The sequence below is a fragment of the Carassius carassius genome, chromosome 17 (genome assembly GCF_963082965.1).
Source record: "Carassius carassius chromosome 17, fCarCar2.1, whole genome shotgun sequence".
NCBI classification, from domain to species: domain Eukaryota; kingdom Metazoa; phylum Chordata; class Actinopteri; order Cypriniformes; family Cyprinidae; genus Carassius; species Carassius carassius.
Window position 1 is genome coordinate 12,293,863 of NC_081771.1, and position 19,393 is coordinate 12,313,255.

The following is a 19,393-nucleotide window of genomic DNA, read 5'->3' on the forward strand; positions in this document are numbered from 1 at the left end:
TTAACTTGTCCACCTTCACATCAATTTAATTTTAAAAAGTTTACTTGTTGCTGAGTTTCTGTTTGTCATACATTAGCATATAAATCCTGCACCACACCCCGCAAGGCCTGTCATAATTAATAACCACAAATGTGTCTGTGCTGACTCATTTATTTCATTATCATATTCTCATGAAGATATTAAATCCACTGAAAGATCATTAGCAGCTCAGTCCTCTGACCTACTTCCTGCTTCACCTCTGGTGCTGAATGAGATCATCTCTATTATAGCTCATTATTTTCATCTAGGGCATAAGGATTGATTAAGCGCATACCTCATACAGTGTGTGGTCAGTATTACTTACCGCATGCAATTAGTATTGATCCAGTGGGGTAGGATGAGACCATGAAGGATATGCCTTGCTCTGGACCAATAGCTATATTCCATTAGCTGCATAGACAGCATGGAGGAAATACTATATGGCTTGAGTTTCTTTGCTAATGGTAGCCTTTTTCACTTCCAGCATCGTGGTTCACAGATTGATATTTTACACTGGATGGAGATACAGGAATGATCCTGACTTTAGGGATTGATGACCTGTTGGCCTTTCTGAAACGCTACAGCTAGGTCAACCATTGAAGATAAACAGTTGTCAAGAGAGACCCCTGGCGGTTAAGAGTAGAAGCGCTCACTTCAGTAATTCTAGTTGTGTTATTCAGAATAATTATTCTAGTTGTGTAACGGACGTAAATACTGCACATCGTACTCTAAAATAAAATATTTATTTTTATTTTTTACGTTTTTGTGATCATTACATCATAAATATTACATAAACAGAACATAAGCCTATTCATGAATGCAGACAGAACATCTATTGAGACAAAAAAAAGAAGGGTATTGCCTCCTGGCTCAAGTATGTAATGAAAGTAGTCAACCCTTTATGGGTTAACAAAATGTATTTCTAATATCAGAATGGGATTTCATGGAGCACCTAAAGTGACATCTGCACATGAAAGTCTGTGTATTTTTACCTATGCAAAAGTTATTTTTGGGATCTTGTACATTTACAACATCAAATAATAATATAATATAATATAATATAATATAATATAATATAATATAATATAATATAATATAATATAATATAATATAATATAATATAATATAATATAATATACATGGAAAACATAGCCTATCATTAGAAGGGGAACAGAACAAAGTTTTAAGTTCCCACCAAGAGTCCTTGTGCCACAAAATAAAATATGCGTGGCAACTTAGACGATAACAGTTGTACATCATAAATGCTCTGATTTCACCTTAGTTCAAGGATGGTTCAATAAAACAGAAAGAACAAAAATACACTCTGTTATAGAAATATATTTCTGACTAGTTTCTTAAAGCAAAATTTCACCCAAAAATGTAGATTGGTTTAAAGTTGGTTTAAAGTTACAAAACACACAGCTTTTCACTTCACAAAACTGAGACTGGATTGGAAGTTGTGGGTAACTGTGATGTTTTTATCAGCTGTTTGAATTCTCATTCTGACGGCACCCATTCACTGCAGAGGATACCTTGATGAGCAATGCTGTTTCAATAAAGAAACAAACTCATAAATCCTATATTTTCATCTAATTATAATTTTTGGGATGAACTATGAGTTTAAAATACTGGACATGGGTGTTACCTCTTGTGTTGGCAAATTATTAAAATGAAATGTGCTTACATTTTTTTCCCAGTCTGGTGCCTTTGACGTCACAGATCAAGCACCAAAAAATGCTCAAGAACCAAGTTGGCAACATGAACATAACAGATATCTAACAGATATTTCCAGGTATGTATGGTAAACTTGACTATAAGTTAACCGTATACTGTCATTAGGAGGTTGTGCAGTAATATTCCTCTATGCACACTAGAGGGCAGAGCAACTTCACTAATAAATGTGTAAGTTGATTTTGTGCAGTGGAATCTGTCATGCATAACCTGGTTTTCTAAAGAAACAACTGCAGACGGTTTTTTGTACACCCTTTCAACAATTTATTTAAAAGACACAAAACCTATAAAAAGGCACCCCGAAATAAAGAATCTTTTGTTTAAGGTTTATGTAACGAGCCATTAATCATTTGCCAACCCATGCTAACAATAGTTTAAATGTCTGCATCAAAGGCTACATTTGTGTAACAAAAATAGTCACAGCTTCCAGTCTTATGAGTGATAATTTACTTCCAGCTGTAACCACAAGACTGCTGATCTTGTTTTTCACCCTGCTGTTTAGGGCAAAAAAACCAAGACTCAAGAGTTGAAAACTTTTTCATAAGAGAAAAAATACTGATGTACCCATGACGTATACAAAAAGATGAAAATCCAGTGCTGGAAAATAATGCTAATTTGTTATTACACTAGTGCGGTTGTCATCCTGTTTCTTAATAGAGCCTAATAGTTTCAAAGACAACATTGCCACAATTTTATTCAATGGAAAATTCTCTGTACATGATTGAATGGTAAATCCATAATGGCAAGTGGAGGGAGATTTATGAAAAGTCATGTCTTACATATAATCCTCTATTAACAGCTATGCTAGTTAAGTTGTCTGTGGGTGTGCAAGTAGCTCAATTCATTACAGAAAAAGGCCCTTAGAGACATTTGGATCAGGTGAAAAGCTTTGGGTCGTCATTCACCTCATGCTCTCATTCTCCCCATAAGCTTCAACACACTGCCTCCAAATCAGCTTCTTTTAGATCTGATGCAAGCATGAAATAAATCATTTTGGTAGTTTATTAATTTAAAATTGTCTATCTATCTATCTATCTATCTATCTATCTATCTATCTATCTATCTATCTATCTATCTATCTATCTATCTATCTATCTATCTATCTATCTATCTATCTATCTATCGGAACAACATTAAACAAGTAGCTTGGAAGCCTGTTATCAGATGAGTCAATTATGGAGTTGGTACACTGCCTCATTTAATGGTACGTCATGCTGTCATCTCTATTTCCAGTTTCCACTGTGATAAAGACATAAGCCTCTTATGTCATCTACATGCAAATATAACCCAGTTGTCTTGTGTTTACTTACTGCTGAACGGTTATAGTCACTTTGTTTGTACTAACTAAGCTTAATAACCATTACATAAGAACTGTTTGCAGTAGAATGCACACTTTCACGTCTACAAATTAGGGCCCTTAAAAAAAATACTAAAAAATTGTATTAATAAGTTTTACTACCTGTCAGACAAGGCTGTTTGACCACATCAGGAAGTCAGACTAAATATTATTACGTTTTTTTATTTTATTTTATATGTTGGAATTGATTTTTGAAATGCCATTTTTTTATGACAATTTCATACTTTCTTTTTTTTCTGAGAGTGTTCCTGTTATGCATTTTAATGTCACATTCTGTGTCACAATTATATTGAATGTTCAAAATAATTCATGAAGTAACAGGGTTGTGCATGTGGGACACAGCTAAAAATAAAAAAATAAGTTTAATATAAATTCAGCTTTTAATATAAATTCAAGTTTGACCACATAAAGTCAAACTTGTGACACTTTATGATTTTAATTGCTTAATTTACAGCGCTGGGACATGATCGGTAAGTTGAGACAGGCCAAAATAACCATCTGAATGAGCTGTATAAAGCGAGATAATTTGCATCTGAGATTCTTCATTGCTTTTTATGCTCTTTTATGTTCATTTTATGTTAAATAATAGTTAGAAAATAGTTAATAGTTGGCCTATCGCTGCAAAGATTATTGGAGTTGTGCATTTAATGTTTTCCAGAAAGTAATTTGACACCAAATGAACCCTGTTATTCATGGAAAGTGTTACTTTGAAACCATATACACAGAAAATACTTTTTGAGAGAAATGCAAATAAATAATTATTCTATAGTGTTTTTCTATTGCCATTGTTCAGCATGTTTTAATATCAATATATATATATATATATATATATATATATATACATAGGTTATTTTTTTTATTAAATTTTTTAATCTCACTCTTTGATGTGCAGGTGCAACTTCAAACAAATGATTGACATCTTTTTCCAATTTGGACATCAATAGTGTTAAAAATCAATGTATAGTCTGACAGATAAGGTCACACAAAGCAGAGGCATCTGAAAAGCCTTCTTTTATCTTCTTCTCCTCTCCACCTACAGTGTGTGGGTGTAGAACTGTCTCTTTTCTCCTGTCATCACGTTACAATGAACAAGCCTCCCTGAATGCTCTGCATTCACTAGTGATCTTGTGGGATTTCTGCCAACGTGTCATCAGTGAATGCATGGAAAGCGACACAAGAGGGGAATCTAATGACTGGAAGAGTGGGCTAATTACAGGGGGAATACATGCTTGTCGCGGGGGGGCAAAAAAGACAGTAGGAGGCATTTAAACTGTCTGATATCTGGAAAGGAACTGTGGAGCAGAGTGAACAGGAGAGCATACTGTATAATAACACAACTGCTGATCTTTTATTGTCTGAGGGCAGCAGGGTTAAGCAGCCCATTGAGTAGACATACCTTTTGTATCTCACCTCCAACAACATGAGTGTCATTGTTGTACTCGCTCTTGATAAAATAATAATGAATTTCATCAAGAGCACATCTGTTTTGGATGCATCACCCCTGAAATAACATTGGCAGGTTGAGTGTGCTTGGCTCTCAATGCTCTCCATTTATATTATTCCCAGACAATATGCTAATATCAGCATTCTCAGTCATCCTGTTTATGATTGCAAAAAAGATATATTCCATCAAAATACATGGTTATTTTTAAATAGCCATCAATAGAGAAATGCTCAGGTAAGATTACATCAAGTAGTAATTACATCATCTAGGGTAAACAGACAACCTGTGACCCTTTGCTACAAAATTTATTTTATTTTTTATAAACCTTATTTTGTAACATGGATGTGAGCTATTTTCTTTAAATGTGTGAGATTTTCAATTCATTAGCCGCTGCCGTCAGGTTTCCGTTGATTTCTAACTGATAATTGTTGTTGTTAATTAGTGGTTTATGCTTTTGTTGAAGTCATTAATTCCCTTTATATATATATATATATATATATATATATATATATATATATATATATATATATATATATATATATATATATATATATATATATATAATCATGTTAAATTGCAGAATTATTGGTGAAACATCATTTTTTTTATTTGATTATGTCATTCGAAATGCCTCATGGGATTGTAGTTCATTCCATAATTTAAGCCATTAAATACAGAGTCTTGTACCATTTATTTTTGTTTTGATTTTTATCCCTATGTAAAAAATTACTGGGAAAAATACTTCCAAAACCTATGCCATTGAAAAGTCAGGCACTAAGGCAATTTATATGTTAATAATAAGAACAAAATGCAGTAAACTGTACAGTAAATATATTTAAATTTTTATCATAAATTAAAATAATATGATAGCAAATACAAGTTTGCAATATAAAGCATTATAACAGGCTGTTTTTGTACAGGTAAAATAACTGGAAGAAAACGACCTCTGTAAAGTTGCTTCAACACACAGAATACAATGAAATCTCAACATGCAGTTTGACGCTGATGGTAGTAAGACAGAATGAAAAAAAAAGAGTAATAATTAATTACTAGTCAGTCCACTGTCCATTGTCATGGACATTTCCTTGACAGTCATCAAGTGAGCATATCTCCTCAGCCCCACTGAGGGAGACTAATTCTAACATGCATGAAGAGTTTATCAAACAGCTGCTACACAAAAGGCCCATCGTCCTTGAGAACCCACACAGTGGATTTCAACACCATGCCCTTTGTGGGGCTATTAATATAGATATTATTTCAAGTGGAGAATGCTCAGCCTTATGGTGAAAATGCCAGGATGTAGAGGCTTAGTTAGCAGTCTGTATTGGCTTGATGCTACAAAGGCAACTAAAACAGTGATTTGAATATTGTAATCTTTTTTTCAGTGGCAGTGCATTCTTTCTTCAGTGAAGGAGTCTAATGAAGGCTTTGAATAGTTCGACCTCCAATTCATTCAGCATGGCTGCTGTGCATTATGCACGTGTGCACAGCGTCTAAGATGATACAACATTATTTTGAGGGCATAATATGCCTCCAGTGGAGAGCTGAGAAGGTTGAGTACTCAAGCAGTTAGTCTACAGCCCATACTCAGATAAGAGAAATCAAATGAGGCCAGCATGTCCCCATTTTAAACCCAGCAAGGATTTGCCACGGTGAGCGCGGGATGAAAAGGGGGCTTTGAAGTCTATGCCGGCTTGATTTAGTCTCCTTGTTCCTCTCCTCAAAGAACCCATTACCTTGGCCAAAACCTGCGTACTAGACCTGAAATTTCTCTCTGGTCTATGGCACATCCATGCAGAATAACAATTTGACAGCATGAGACCTCGCAACACAAACATGACTCTGAAAAGCCTCGATGGAGCAAAACAAGGTGCTATAGTATTGCCCTTTGAATCTCCGGAGAGACCAGTGTGTTGACAAAGCCTCTCCCTCTGCCTAGCTTTCTCCCCTCTCGTCTCATCTCTCTCCCTCCTTTCTCTCTCTCTCTCTCTCTCTCCCGTTCCTCGCTCCCTCACGCTTTCACACTGATGAACACGCTGTGTGATGATTGCTACATGTGGGCAAGAGTAGATATCTCTACACAAGAACAGAGCCACGCTAAACCCGTCGGATAAAGCAGCTTCTCCAGCCTAAATCAAAGAGCTGTCATCTACAACGGCAGTGAACTGTAAAGGTAAAGGCTCCATATTCATATCCCTGATTGATTGTTGCATAAGTTGCTCACACTGGCTTTGTGTGTCTAGGATATTTGTCATAGTGTACAGCTCTCACCATCTGTCCTCCTGTCATGTCTTCTCTTGAGTAGGGAATTGAGTAGCACAAAGCAAAACAGATCATCTATTTGGTATTTACATTGTAACATTTATGAATGATGGGAAGTGTGCAGTTGTTTGATATTTTGTTGCTTTTTGAATGTTACTTATCTGTGTTCGCATAAATGCTAGATTCTTTTCCATTATAAAGGTCAGGAAATTAATACAGAGTTATATTGCTTATGGCTACAAATAGCATCCCGTTTACATACTGATACTCGGTTACTTTGTAACCTTAAATTACACATTGTTTTTAATTTTCTGACATGCCCAATGAAAACTGTAAAGGGATTTGTTGAAGGGATTTGACAGCTAATCCATCTCTCCAGCAGTAACTAGGGCTTTGTAGGTTTGTAAATGTCAGCGAGGGGAAGTGACAGAGATGAGGAGAGACTTTGAAACACCCACACTCACCACCCACTGCTCTTTTTGAGACACACTGAAGATATGTTTCATTCTGCTGTACAGACTCAGCAACAGAATCCTTATTTAAAGGCACTTTTGCATGGATGTAATGATTATAACTTTGAAATGGAGAAGAATGCACAGCATCTTAACATTAGTTAAAATGAAATTAGAAGTACAATGCTCATTAAAATGTAAGGGACTCATAATTTTATGCATGATGTGTGATTTAGTCATTCTGATGGGAGTTTTATTAGCAAAAACATTTGCATAGTAATAATATGCATCAGCAACATTTTGGCACTACTTTATTGATAGAATAACATTATTAAATAAAACAAAATGCTAAAATATATTTGTTTTTAATTAATTATTTTTATTATTTTTGATCAGTTTTATTAATTCATAATTGATTGTGCATGAGTTACAGATCTTTACACCCACATTGAATCTGCATGCAGAAAAAGCTCTGCAGATTCCACAGAATTTGAACACCTGTCACTGACAACTTTTCGTTCATGTTGGCCATTCATTTACATGAAAACAGCATTTTGGGGGCCTGGAAACACAGACTTTTGAAAATGGGTTTCAAAGTTTTTGAAAATGATGCCATCATCTCTGTATACACTACAAACTAAACTAAAACCATAAAACACATTTTTTATCTTTGAAAAAATTTTTATTTATTAGAAAAATAAAAACATATTTTATTTCAGCTTGTTGCAACATTAGGTTAACTAAAACTAAAATTAATAAATACAAATTAATTGAAAAATATATACAGAAATTAAATCTAATCCATAATGTAAATAAAAAACTACAATAGTATATTAATTATGTTAAAATAATCATAAGACCCTTTCCTTTGTTAAATATTTTGTCATATTATATTTTTTCAATATGAGTGTACTGTAGTGTTTCTTATTTTACCAATCCAATATGCACAGTTTTCCCTAGTAAAAAAGTAATATATTTAAAAAGCATTTACTTTTCACTATTGTGATGTGTTTTGAGTTCATTATTGATGAGGATAGCATGATCTTTGAATAATACTGATCTTTAAAGGCAAGATATTTAAAGTACCGTATTTTCCGGACTATAAGTCACACTTTTTTTCATAGTTTGGCTGGTCCTGCGACTTATAGTTAGGTGAGACTTATTCATCAAAATTAATTTGACATGAACCAAGAGAAATGAACTAAGAGACATGAACCAAGAGAAAACATTACCGTCTACAGCCGCGAGAGGGCGCTCTATGCTGCCCAGTGCTCCTGTAGCCTACCACTGAAAACATAGAGCCCCCCTTTCGCACAGTGTTGCCAGACGTTCGATAATTATCGTATTTGTACGATAATTTTGACCTCTGTACGATGTACGATCAATAATGAAAAAAATCCCGTAATGTACGATAATTTCAGAATTTTATGAAAATTTAAATGATGGTAGTTGCAGTCATTGGGCTTCTTTTCTCATACACGAAATCAGCTCATTAAACACACTCTAAATGCATTCGTGTGCACCTGAGGGTGTGTTAAGAATGCCGGACAGTTCCCTGCATTAAAGCCAACGAGCACCAGTTGCGTCTGGTGCTCCATCAACACCATCAACATCTGGCAACACGCAGGATTCCGATGACAGCGGCTCAGATGTGGAGTTATCTGCACCACGCAGCAACAGCTAAGTTCCTTCTTCTTCTTGGACAAGACAAAACAAGTGTTAAAAATCATTTTAATATGTTTTAATATGTGCCACGATGCAGACAGTCACTGAAAATAAAGGGATAGTATTTTGTCTCACTGCTTCCGTCCAACAATAAGCCTTGTTATCTATTATGGTAATTTGCAGGTCGTGTCAAAATGTTGTTGGTTTAGAATAGATAAATAACTCTTTTGACTCATGTACGATAATTTTCTTTCAGATACGATAATTTTGAACTTCTGGTACGATACTTGGACATTTCCAATCTGGCAACACTGCTCTCGCGGCTGTAGACAGTAATGTTTTCTCTTGGTTCTTGGTTCTAAATGAATGCGACTTATAGTCCAGTGTGACTTATATATGTTTTTTTCCTCATCATGACGTATTTTTGGACTGATGCGACTTATACTCAGGTGCGACTTATAGTCCGAAAAATACGGTAGCTCCAATTTAGCACAATCAAATAAGGCCTTCAAAATAACTGCATAAAAAGCAGATCATATAATGTTATATATATGTTTATTTTTATTTATTTATAGGTTTTTGTTTATTTCAATTTTGTTTATTTAATATTTGATAACACTGCATCACCGGAACTTAAACTGATAAAAAAAGTCAATGGACAGGTTATTGGTGACAAGATACTGTACGACATTTAGTAAGAGAAACGCAAAATAATAATAATCATGATATTATCTGTCATAAACGTTATCAACACTGTCAGAGATCTGTAGAACAAGTAGGTTACAGAATGAAATGAAATACTTAAGCAATAGCCATGAAGAAGGCTATGCTTAGTCATTCAGTATAGTTACATTTTCACAAATCATGCTATATACAGTAAACATTATATATATACATAAAACATTATTATACATATAATGGTTATAAATACAAACTAAATCAGCAATATGTATGGTTGCATGAATAATTCACAACTGATCAAATTATCCACCCCATAAATATAGTAAAGTATTAACAAATTTTGATGCAATAAATTATTTAAAAATGATCATCCCTCCAAAACATCTTTCACAAATATACATTTCTGACTCTCTTAAAGTGTTAATAGTGTATATAATTAGTTGTATTTATAGGGGTTATTATAGCACAATTATATAATAAGGGGGTTATTATAGAAACCCTCTGTCCTCACTAACCATGGTGGTATTTGAGAATAAGTGTTCCTCATATAACCAAGCTAATGGCTACTGTTCGTACCATATTCACACAATCGCAGTTCTATCCAATTTGTCTGAATTATGGCCCATTTGGAGGAACAGCCACTATGTGCTAACCTTTTTCAAACAGATGTCTCTCTGTCCCAGATTTAATGAGACCTCACACAGATAAGGAACACTTATTCTCATTTTTCAGCATAATTCACATAATTCACAGCTACTGAAAAGTAAAACAGGGCTTGCTGTTTTGCAGATATCTAAATAAAGCAACAGTGACCTTAACTTAACTAGAGTTTTGTTGAACCGAATGTGATTTGACTAGACAGTAGCCATCATGTTACATAGGTGAGGACCTCAAAGAGGAAAGGACATTGACAAAAATAGAAGAGAAAGAACCGTAGGTGGGCTGCAGCCTGGTGTTACCCTGCAACTGGCAAAGCAAAGTGTGAAACAGGGTGTAAATGAAGGTAATGTCTCTGGGGGCAAGAGGCACCTTGCTAAAACAGCAGCTAAACCCTTACTCTCACAAACCCTATAGGAGACATGTGCTTTTGGTGGATTGTACCACACTGAAAAACAGCTTCATTCAACTCACAACTTCAACTTCAATTCAACCCACACTCTTTAAATAAAGCTTCCAAAAGAAGGTTTCACAGTCATGCCACAGAACTATTTTTGGCTTCCCCAAAGAACCTTTCAGTCAACAGTTCTTAATTTTTTTTTTTTTTTTTTTTTTTTGTAGTACACTTAAAAAAATAAAGGTTGCAAAAGGAGGTGATGCCAACGAAGAACCATCAAACTATGAACACTTTCCACAGTAGAAGGATATTTTAATAACCTGAAGAACCTTTATCTTAGAATAAAAGGTTCCAAAAATTGATTTAGCATGATTCGTTAGAAGAAACATTTGAGTTCCCCAAAGAACCTTTTGTTGAGCTTTTCTTAAAAGAAAATTTTTCCACTATAAAGAACCTTTTGCACAAAGGAAATGCTGAAGGTTCTTCATGAAGCCATCAATTCCGATAAAGAACCTATATTTGTAAGAATGTAAGGTGGTTAAGAGGACTCCTAGCCTGGCCAGATCTGTTTTGATGTTTTTTAATGAGTTTTGAGCACTTTTAAGATATTCTGTCTTAGAAATCTACTTGGCCAAGTCACAAGACCAGTTTATACCAAGACCAGCAAACCAACTCAGACTGGTATACACTGGTGGGATTTCACACCAACATTTACATTTAATCATTCAGCAGATGTCTTCATCCAAAGTGACTTGACAAATAAGGAACATCACAAGCAATTTATTATACATGAGTCAACATATTGTCTGTAAGCGTTGCTGGAGAACTTTGATGGTTAAGTATTTAAGGCTCTCTCAAGATTAAATATTTAACTTGTCTATTCCAAAACATGGAAAGCAAAAGTAATTTAAGGCTGGTAAAAGCAGATGCATACTTTTTTCAACATGGACAAGTCAAAGAGCCTGATATTCAAAAACAGCGAGAGCGAGGGTAGAAGATCAGATGGTAGAGCACATTGAATGTGGGTAGAGGAGTCTCAGCGGGAAACCTGACATCTCACTGAGCTCCATCAGACCTTCACGTGTTCTACTGAGCACGAGGATGGGGTGCACTAGGAGTTATCTGTATAGGAACCCTCAAAATCAATGTGGCAGATTTCACATTATTGATTTATCATTGAATTATACTATAATTATTTAAATTAAAATATGTATATGTACAGATGATTTTTATTTATTTTATTTTATTTTTAGTTTAACATTGTAATTATGCTGTCCTGTTATGAACTGTATTTCCAACAATGTACTTACCTAACCAAACTAAAATTCAGCACTTGAGAGTTTTATTCCAGCCCATTAGCATCTTATTTAAATGTGAGACAGGACCCACAACTATGAAATTATTCTGAGCATAGAAACTCAAATCCCAACATCAAAGACAAATTGTGAATATTAAAATGCGGAACCTTCACAAAAAGGGAAGGAGAAAGTTAGCCATGTTGTTATTTCACTTGGCATCTCATGATGATTTTATAAGGATGAGACATCAGAGTATCTTTCAGTTAGCCAACTCCCTGTAGCTCCATTTGTGCTGCATAGCTGCATAGAACAGGCTTCTCCCTGCCTAGATAGATTTGTCAGTGCATTTTATAAATAGCACGGCACATGTTCTCATCCAGTGAAAGGAAATGAAGAATAAGCTTCAAGCATCCAGTGCATCACCATCTTGAGAGAATTCGGATTGTTTAGACAGTCTGCAATTAGAATACGTTTCAGAATTTCAGAACATTTACTCTATTTTAGTGCATCCTATTAACAACATGCAGCTTCTAAATAACATAAAGGACCTCAGATATAAAACATTTGATTGGTTTATGGAAAATTGACCCCTTCTTAACAATTTTGAGAACTTTTAACCCTCCAGTAGTAATTAGTCACATTATCAAACCACCTTTTATAATAAGAACTTCAAAACCAGTGCTGACTTTAATAAGCAAGAGCACAAATTAAACTGGAATATACCTTCTCTTTAATATCCGTGGTAGACTAAGCTTTTCTGATTCCCATCAAAGTGTACAATAAAACAAAGTCCTGTTTTTTATACATTACTTATACATTACTCATGCCTATTAGAGTCTGTGAAGCAATTTACGATCCTTCAGAAAAAGAACAAATGGTCAATTTCATGCAGTGTTCCCCATTAAAAATAACTAAATGTGAAAGCAATAGGTTGCATCAGCCTTATATGTTGAAATGGTAAGAGAGTTATTTGGAGTGAAATGTCCCTTTAGAAGAACTGAACGTGCCCAGAACTGCAAGTGCAATAACAAGCAAAATAACGTGAGTCTTATGTTGGTCCAAATGTTTTATATTGCATCAAGGGAAAAGGTGGCATCTGGCACGCTAGTAATTGTGAACCATGGGAATTGTGATTAACAAAATATGCTCACTGAGGAGTGGTATATATGTATGTATGTGTGTAAATCTTTTTCATTTTCACAGGCAAATCAGCTCTTCACTTGTTCCTACAGTGCAACTTACTGAAAGAAACTGCATTGCAAGGACATTCAGTGAGTATCCACTTAACTTGTAATTTATGTAAGAGTTAATGTGTGTATCTCTGTTTCTCTCACTGTCTGTCGCCGTCTCACTCTCGGACCTGATTGATTCTTCTATAATGTAAATATAAGCAGAATCCATAATAATACCTTATTTGAGTCCAAGGTGCACTGCTGCATTTCAATGATTCACATTTTGAGGGAATATTCATGTTTACAATAGTGAATCCACATCTCCAGATAATTACTGAACATTGCAATGGTGTGATGCATAATGCAGGCTCATGGTAACGTCTGCAAGCATCACTACAATCTCATTACACAGGCTATTATGCACACCTGAGCTGTTATCATTATCAGTAATTTGGTACGTTCTAAAAATAACTCATCGCCGGTCTCTTATGAATACACTAATGTCATTGACAGCTGCTAATCTCTTGTTGTTTAAGATTGCTTTTGTCTTTGTTTTTCTTTCCTTTTTGTCAGGGCCATGAAAACTAGACTAGGGTGCCTGTCTAACAAATCAGACTCATGCAGCGATTTTTCAGAATTCCTGCCTCCTGCTCAGGAGAGATCTACAAGATACTTGAAGTGAGTAATATGTTGTTTTTGTAATAAATAAATAAATAAATAGGGATATGTGTTTATTGGCTGTATTATAATCATGTTTGGCTTTCTTAGGTTATCTGCTGATGAAGTGACCAGATGGGCAGATTCATTTGACGCTCTGCTGTCCAATAAATGTAAGTAATTTTACATGATTATGTGTTTGTGTCTGAATTATTGTGCACATTTGGGTGATTGTTAAGTTAAAGAAAATTTCGAATTTAAATTGCCCCCAAGTTATTATAAATGCGAGCAGCAGAATATAAATCTTGCAGCTGCATTTTGGATTAATTGTAGAGGTTTGATAGAACTGGCTGGAAGACCTGCCAAGTGAGCATTGCATTAGTCCAGCCTGGACAGAACAAGAGCTTGAACAAGGACTTGTGAAGCATGGTCCAAAAGAAAGGGTCTGATCTTTCTGATGTGGGATTAATCAAATCTACAGGACCGTTTTAGCAGTGGTCTGAGAAATTCAGCTGATCATCAATCACAACTGCAGGGTTTCTGGCAGTTTTTGAAGGAGTTATGATTGCCAGGGTGTTGCGTGACTGCAGCAATTGTTGAATGTACTTAAGTGGCCTTTAATTTATTTATTATCCCCTTATATTCACCCTAAGGTAAAAATTAACAGTTTACCTATTTAAAAAACCACTGATTTACAATGATGCTTATTTAAATCTAAATAGGACCACATTGTATAGATTTTAATTCTGTTCACCAACCACACTCCGATACATTTTTACAGCAGTTTGCATTAAAATATTATGAAATGTAGTATTATTATGCTAAATGTTGTCCCAGTACTAATAGACTTGCTTAAAACTTTTGTTCTTGGCTAGTCAGTCAGTTGCATGTCTACAGAGATGTACTGTTGTTCTGCCATGATATGGTTCTCCAGCAACTTATGTAAGAAGCTTTCCATATTAATAAGAAGGACGCCATTTCCATGTGAGTCACGTGTTTGGCTGTGACTTCTCTTGTCGATTGCTCACAAAATGACAGGCCTTATTTCCTCAGGCTTAATTCCAGCTTTAATTTAAACTGTGTGTGTGTGTGTGTGTGTGTGTGCGTGCGTGCGTGCGTGTGTGTGTGTGTGTGTGTGTGTCTTTTACTGAATCTCACAGCACCGACACCCCAGACGTGCCACAAATAGTCTCTCTCTGTGCTGTTAACAGGTTCATGCTAAAGACTTCTGAAATCTGTCAAAATTAGTACTCGGAAATGACAGACAACAAATCATTCAGATGTCAAGCTGAGAGAAACCCCTAATGCTAGGAACTCATCCCACCTGGTTATACCATGAACATGACTGATACCTCAAACCATGCAACTTGTTGAGAAGAGTGTGATGGATGAAAACAAGGAAACAACACACTTACAACTATTAAGCACCTTAATTTTATAAAATGTACTTAAAGTCTTAAGACTATATTTAAAAAATTTAGTATAATATTAGATCAATTTAATATTTAATAAGGTTTCTTAAAAATCTTTTAAAAGTATGCTAAAGTGTACTACTTTTTCACAAGAGAACCAAAAACGTTCTATTTGTTGAGTATATTTGACATTGAATGCAGCACAACCTATCAGACACATCTTATCCCATAATGTAGCTAACAAAGCACAAAAACTCATTGTCCTACTGAATAACAAAACTGTTGATATAATGATGATGATATAATGGTAATAATAGATGTTATGTCTTTTACTGACTGTTATGTCTTTCTCAGACATTCAATTGATTACCATTGTATGCTGGGTAAAATCTTCTCTTCAGGTAGCACAATCTGTAAAAGGAATGTCAGATATAAATGAGCCAGATACATGCTTCATGCAGAAAATCAGTTTTCAAGGAGACAGAAAAAAAATCAAGCAATGGCCACGCTAAAAGAGAACAATTTGTTCTCTTGCCAGCAGGAGAACATTTTGCCTCTGTACTGCCTCTTGATTGTCCTTTCATTGAATTTCCAGAGAAGCACTATTGTCTCATTTACCCACCCTGCTGTTTATATGGACTTGAACTGTATCCAAGAGAAGTCTACCTTACAGAAAATGGATGTAGGGTAAAAAAAAACAAAAGTGTGTTGCAGTGTGCCTTACAGCGTAAAAGACTGTATGATAATCATAAAATATATTTAATAGAACCCAGGCTCACTGGAAAAACATGCCTGTGGCAAAATGTATGCATAATGCATTATATATGCTGCTTCTTGCACATTTCGTGACACGTTCAAAGTGAAATGTGCAGTGAGTCACGCTAAAAGCTTGTTCAGTTTTATCTGGAACAGATTAATGTGAATCTGTCAATGTTTCATTATCACGCCAGTTCAGAAATAAAATGTCCGGTGAGTAGTGCTTAAAGGCTAAGACTCTATTGTGTTTAAAAATAATGTAGCAACCACTCTAACCCTACCCTAACCTAACCGAGATTTAAAAAAAAAAAAAACATCTATTATATATAAATAATTAGATGAAAGTGCATTTGCTGAAGCAACCATACCACTTTAGTTTGCTTCTCAATGTTTTTGAGTTCTTTTATTATGAGTACAATTCTGCACCATGTGAACTTCAGAGCAAGTTTACTACATCAGAAAAGCCATACATATGGTAAGAAGCTGGCTGTGTGATGCAAATGTCAAAATGTATTCGTTTACATATCATGCACTCTGGTAAAATATTTTAAAATCATAACATTGTGTGTGCAAGGAACCACATGAAAATAAGTCTTTATTTATCAGTAATCATGCCTTTCTAAATCAATATTTGTGTGAAAAATGTATCAAAATTGTTGCTGCCACTGGCTGTAGTTTTGTCACAATGTAGGTAAAGGTACATTTTCCAGTGTTCCTGCAATCTCTCATTTGAAACACGTCACAAATGTGACAAAGAAATGATTTTGATGAATGAAAGCAACTAGCTTGGTGTCCTTGGGAGGCATTTCCTTTATCCTGTGTGGCTTAGATATGGCATATTAGACATGACAAAGATATATTGGTTTTAATATAGTAAGATGCTTATCCATTTTCTTATTCATCTTTATTTCATAGACGGTTTGGCAGCCTTCAGAACCTTCCTCAAAACAGAGTTCAGTGATGAAAACATCGAGTTCTGGTTGGCTTGTGAGGACTATAAAAAGATCAAATCCCCTGCTAAGATGATGTCTAAGGCCAATAAGATCTACAAGGAATTTATTGAAGTCCATTCGCCAAGAGAGGTATGTTGACTGCTTCTATAAAACCATAGCAACTATACCTGAACATATAGTACTCTTGTGGTGAGAGTTAAGAGGAATTTGTTTGAATCACCAGTGATTTACATAATGCTGCTTATAATTACAGAGTGTATTAAAAACACTTCAGTCTATATATATATGCAGCGTTTCCAGACACTACAGCCAAAAATAACTTGAAATATTGTGCTGTATTTCCTAGCATTTTTTTTTATATCAAGTCATGTTGGTAAGGTGGCAGCTAAACATTTTCTAAAAGTATTAAATAGAAAACAGTTATTTTAAATTGTTTAGATACAATATTAACATTAACATTTATTAAAACCAAAAAAATAAAGACTTTTCCTCCCTCGGAGTTTGTACTTTATCATCGCCTACGCTCACTTCAGATCTTTCCTGGCTTTAAACCTGAAGATCATCTTCTTGTTCAGCATGACCTTCAAATACCTTGTGAATTACTGTTGGTTATTTGGGAGGCACAGCCCTGTCCTTAAGCATCCTGACTGTGTGGGTCACAGAAAACACAAATAGCTCCTTTAAGATGGGACGTACCTACCAAATGTAATAATCCTGGTTTCTGTGCTCAGACAATCCACGAACTGAATAAAATTTGTTACAGTTCAGAAGCGAGAAACATGATCACCAGAGATAGTGGTTGTTTTTGTGTGAACTGGCTTTGCCATATCCTATTTTTATTCTAAGAATTGATAAGGAGCAGAATTTAATATTCTCTAACTCTTATATCTCTGAAGGTTAACATAGACCACAGGACCAGAGAGGAAACCAAACAGAGGCTCCTGGAACCAACTCCCAACAGTCTCAATGAAGTCCAAGCTAAAGTGCACAGCCTCATGGAGAAAGACTCCTATCCTCGGTTTATAAGATCAAAGATCTATCAGGACTTACTGAACAGGACACAGATATACTGCCAGAGGAAATCTGTTTAAAACTGAATGTTTATTTGCCTGCCTGGTTAGATTATATTGAGATATTGAGCAGACTTTAATTGCAATATATAGCATAGTCTGTGTGTTTACAAAATAATTAGATAAGGATAATCAAATAAAAAAGGTCAAAAGACAAACTAGTTCCTTGCTAGTTTGTGCTTTTAAACTTAAATATGACCCTGTACTGTGCTTCTTTGCTCAGTTATATTTGTAACATGTGGCTATATTCTCTCCCTTCAATTGTGATAGAATGGTCGATGTTTCTTCTGAATGCTGGCAAGCATGTAAATGTAAATCAGTTTCTAAATGGGTAACATGTAAGAGTAGAGTATGGTTATTTATTTTTCTTATCTTCAATGTAACTTGTGTACATATTAATGCTAATATCTTTCGATAAACTACTTTAGACATGCCTGCTGTTACTGCATGCAGCCTCGGCCTTTGAACATCTCTCATTGATTCCCTTAAAATCTAAATTTAAAAATACTTTAATCCCACACAAGTATGCACACTGAATATATATATATATATATATATATATATATATATATATATATATATATATATATATATATATATATATATTTTTTTTTTTTTTCTCTCTGGATGGGTGATTTTTTTAATGTAACAATTATGTTAGTTTATTTTGTTGTTTATTAATTTATTTAAGCTTATTTCATGTGTTGATGTTCTGATGGTTTACAACATGTTGTTGTGATGATAATAGATCAAGTAAAGCATGTCTCTTCGAACAGTGTCGGGTTGTTGTTGTTTTTTTGTCTGAAAATGTGTTGTCTGTTTGAATGTGTGTCAAGCTTTATTCCTTGAGTCATCTGGGAAATTAAATAATACAAATGAAATATGCAAACTGATTTTAAGTCACGCCACTCTAACAAATATTTTCTTCTGCTAAGTTTAATTTTATTTTTATTCTACTAGCAGTGCTTTAAAAAGTGCAATGTTAAACAATTAGTTCACCCCAAAATAAATAAGAATACAAATGTTCATTGATGGACAGGACCTACTCATTGTCCAAATCATACTCTAGATTTAATACTGTCACATGGAATTGATGTTGATGGTGTTGAAATTATTCAGCCAAGTGATGATATCTCAGATCATTATTTAGTTCTTTGCAAAATTCATATAGCCAGATTTGTAAATTCTACTTCTTGTTACAAGTATGGAAGAACCATCACTTCTAACACAAAAGACTGCTTTTTAAGTTATCTTCCTGATGTATCCAAATTCCTTAGCATATCCAAAACCTCAGAACAACTTGATGATGTAACAGAAACTATGGACTCTCTCTTTTCTAGCACTTTAAATAAAGTTGCTCCTTTACGCTTAAGGAAGGTTAAGGAAAACAGTTTGACACCATGGTATAATG

The 19,393-nt window shown here is 34.7% G+C and overlaps 1 protein-coding gene across 1 annotated transcript; it reads left to right on the forward strand.

The window, feature by feature from the left end:
* The first annotated feature begins 6,546 nt into the window (after window positions 1-6,546).
* LOC132161105 (regulator of G-protein signaling 8) lies at window positions 6,547-18,755 on the forward strand. Its single transcript, XM_059570915.1, has 6 exons — window positions 6,547-6,723; window positions 13,166-13,233; window positions 13,708-13,812; window positions 13,903-13,964; window positions 16,875-17,041; window positions 17,809-18,755. The coding sequence occupies exons 3-6, from the start codon at window positions 13,712-13,714 to the stop codon at window positions 18,001-18,003; spliced, it is 525 nt and encodes a 174-aa protein (XP_059426898.1). The 5' UTR covers window positions 6,547-6,723; window positions 13,166-13,233; window positions 13,708-13,711; the 3' UTR covers window positions 18,004-18,755.
* The last annotated feature ends 638 nt before the right edge of the window (window positions 18,756-19,393 follow it).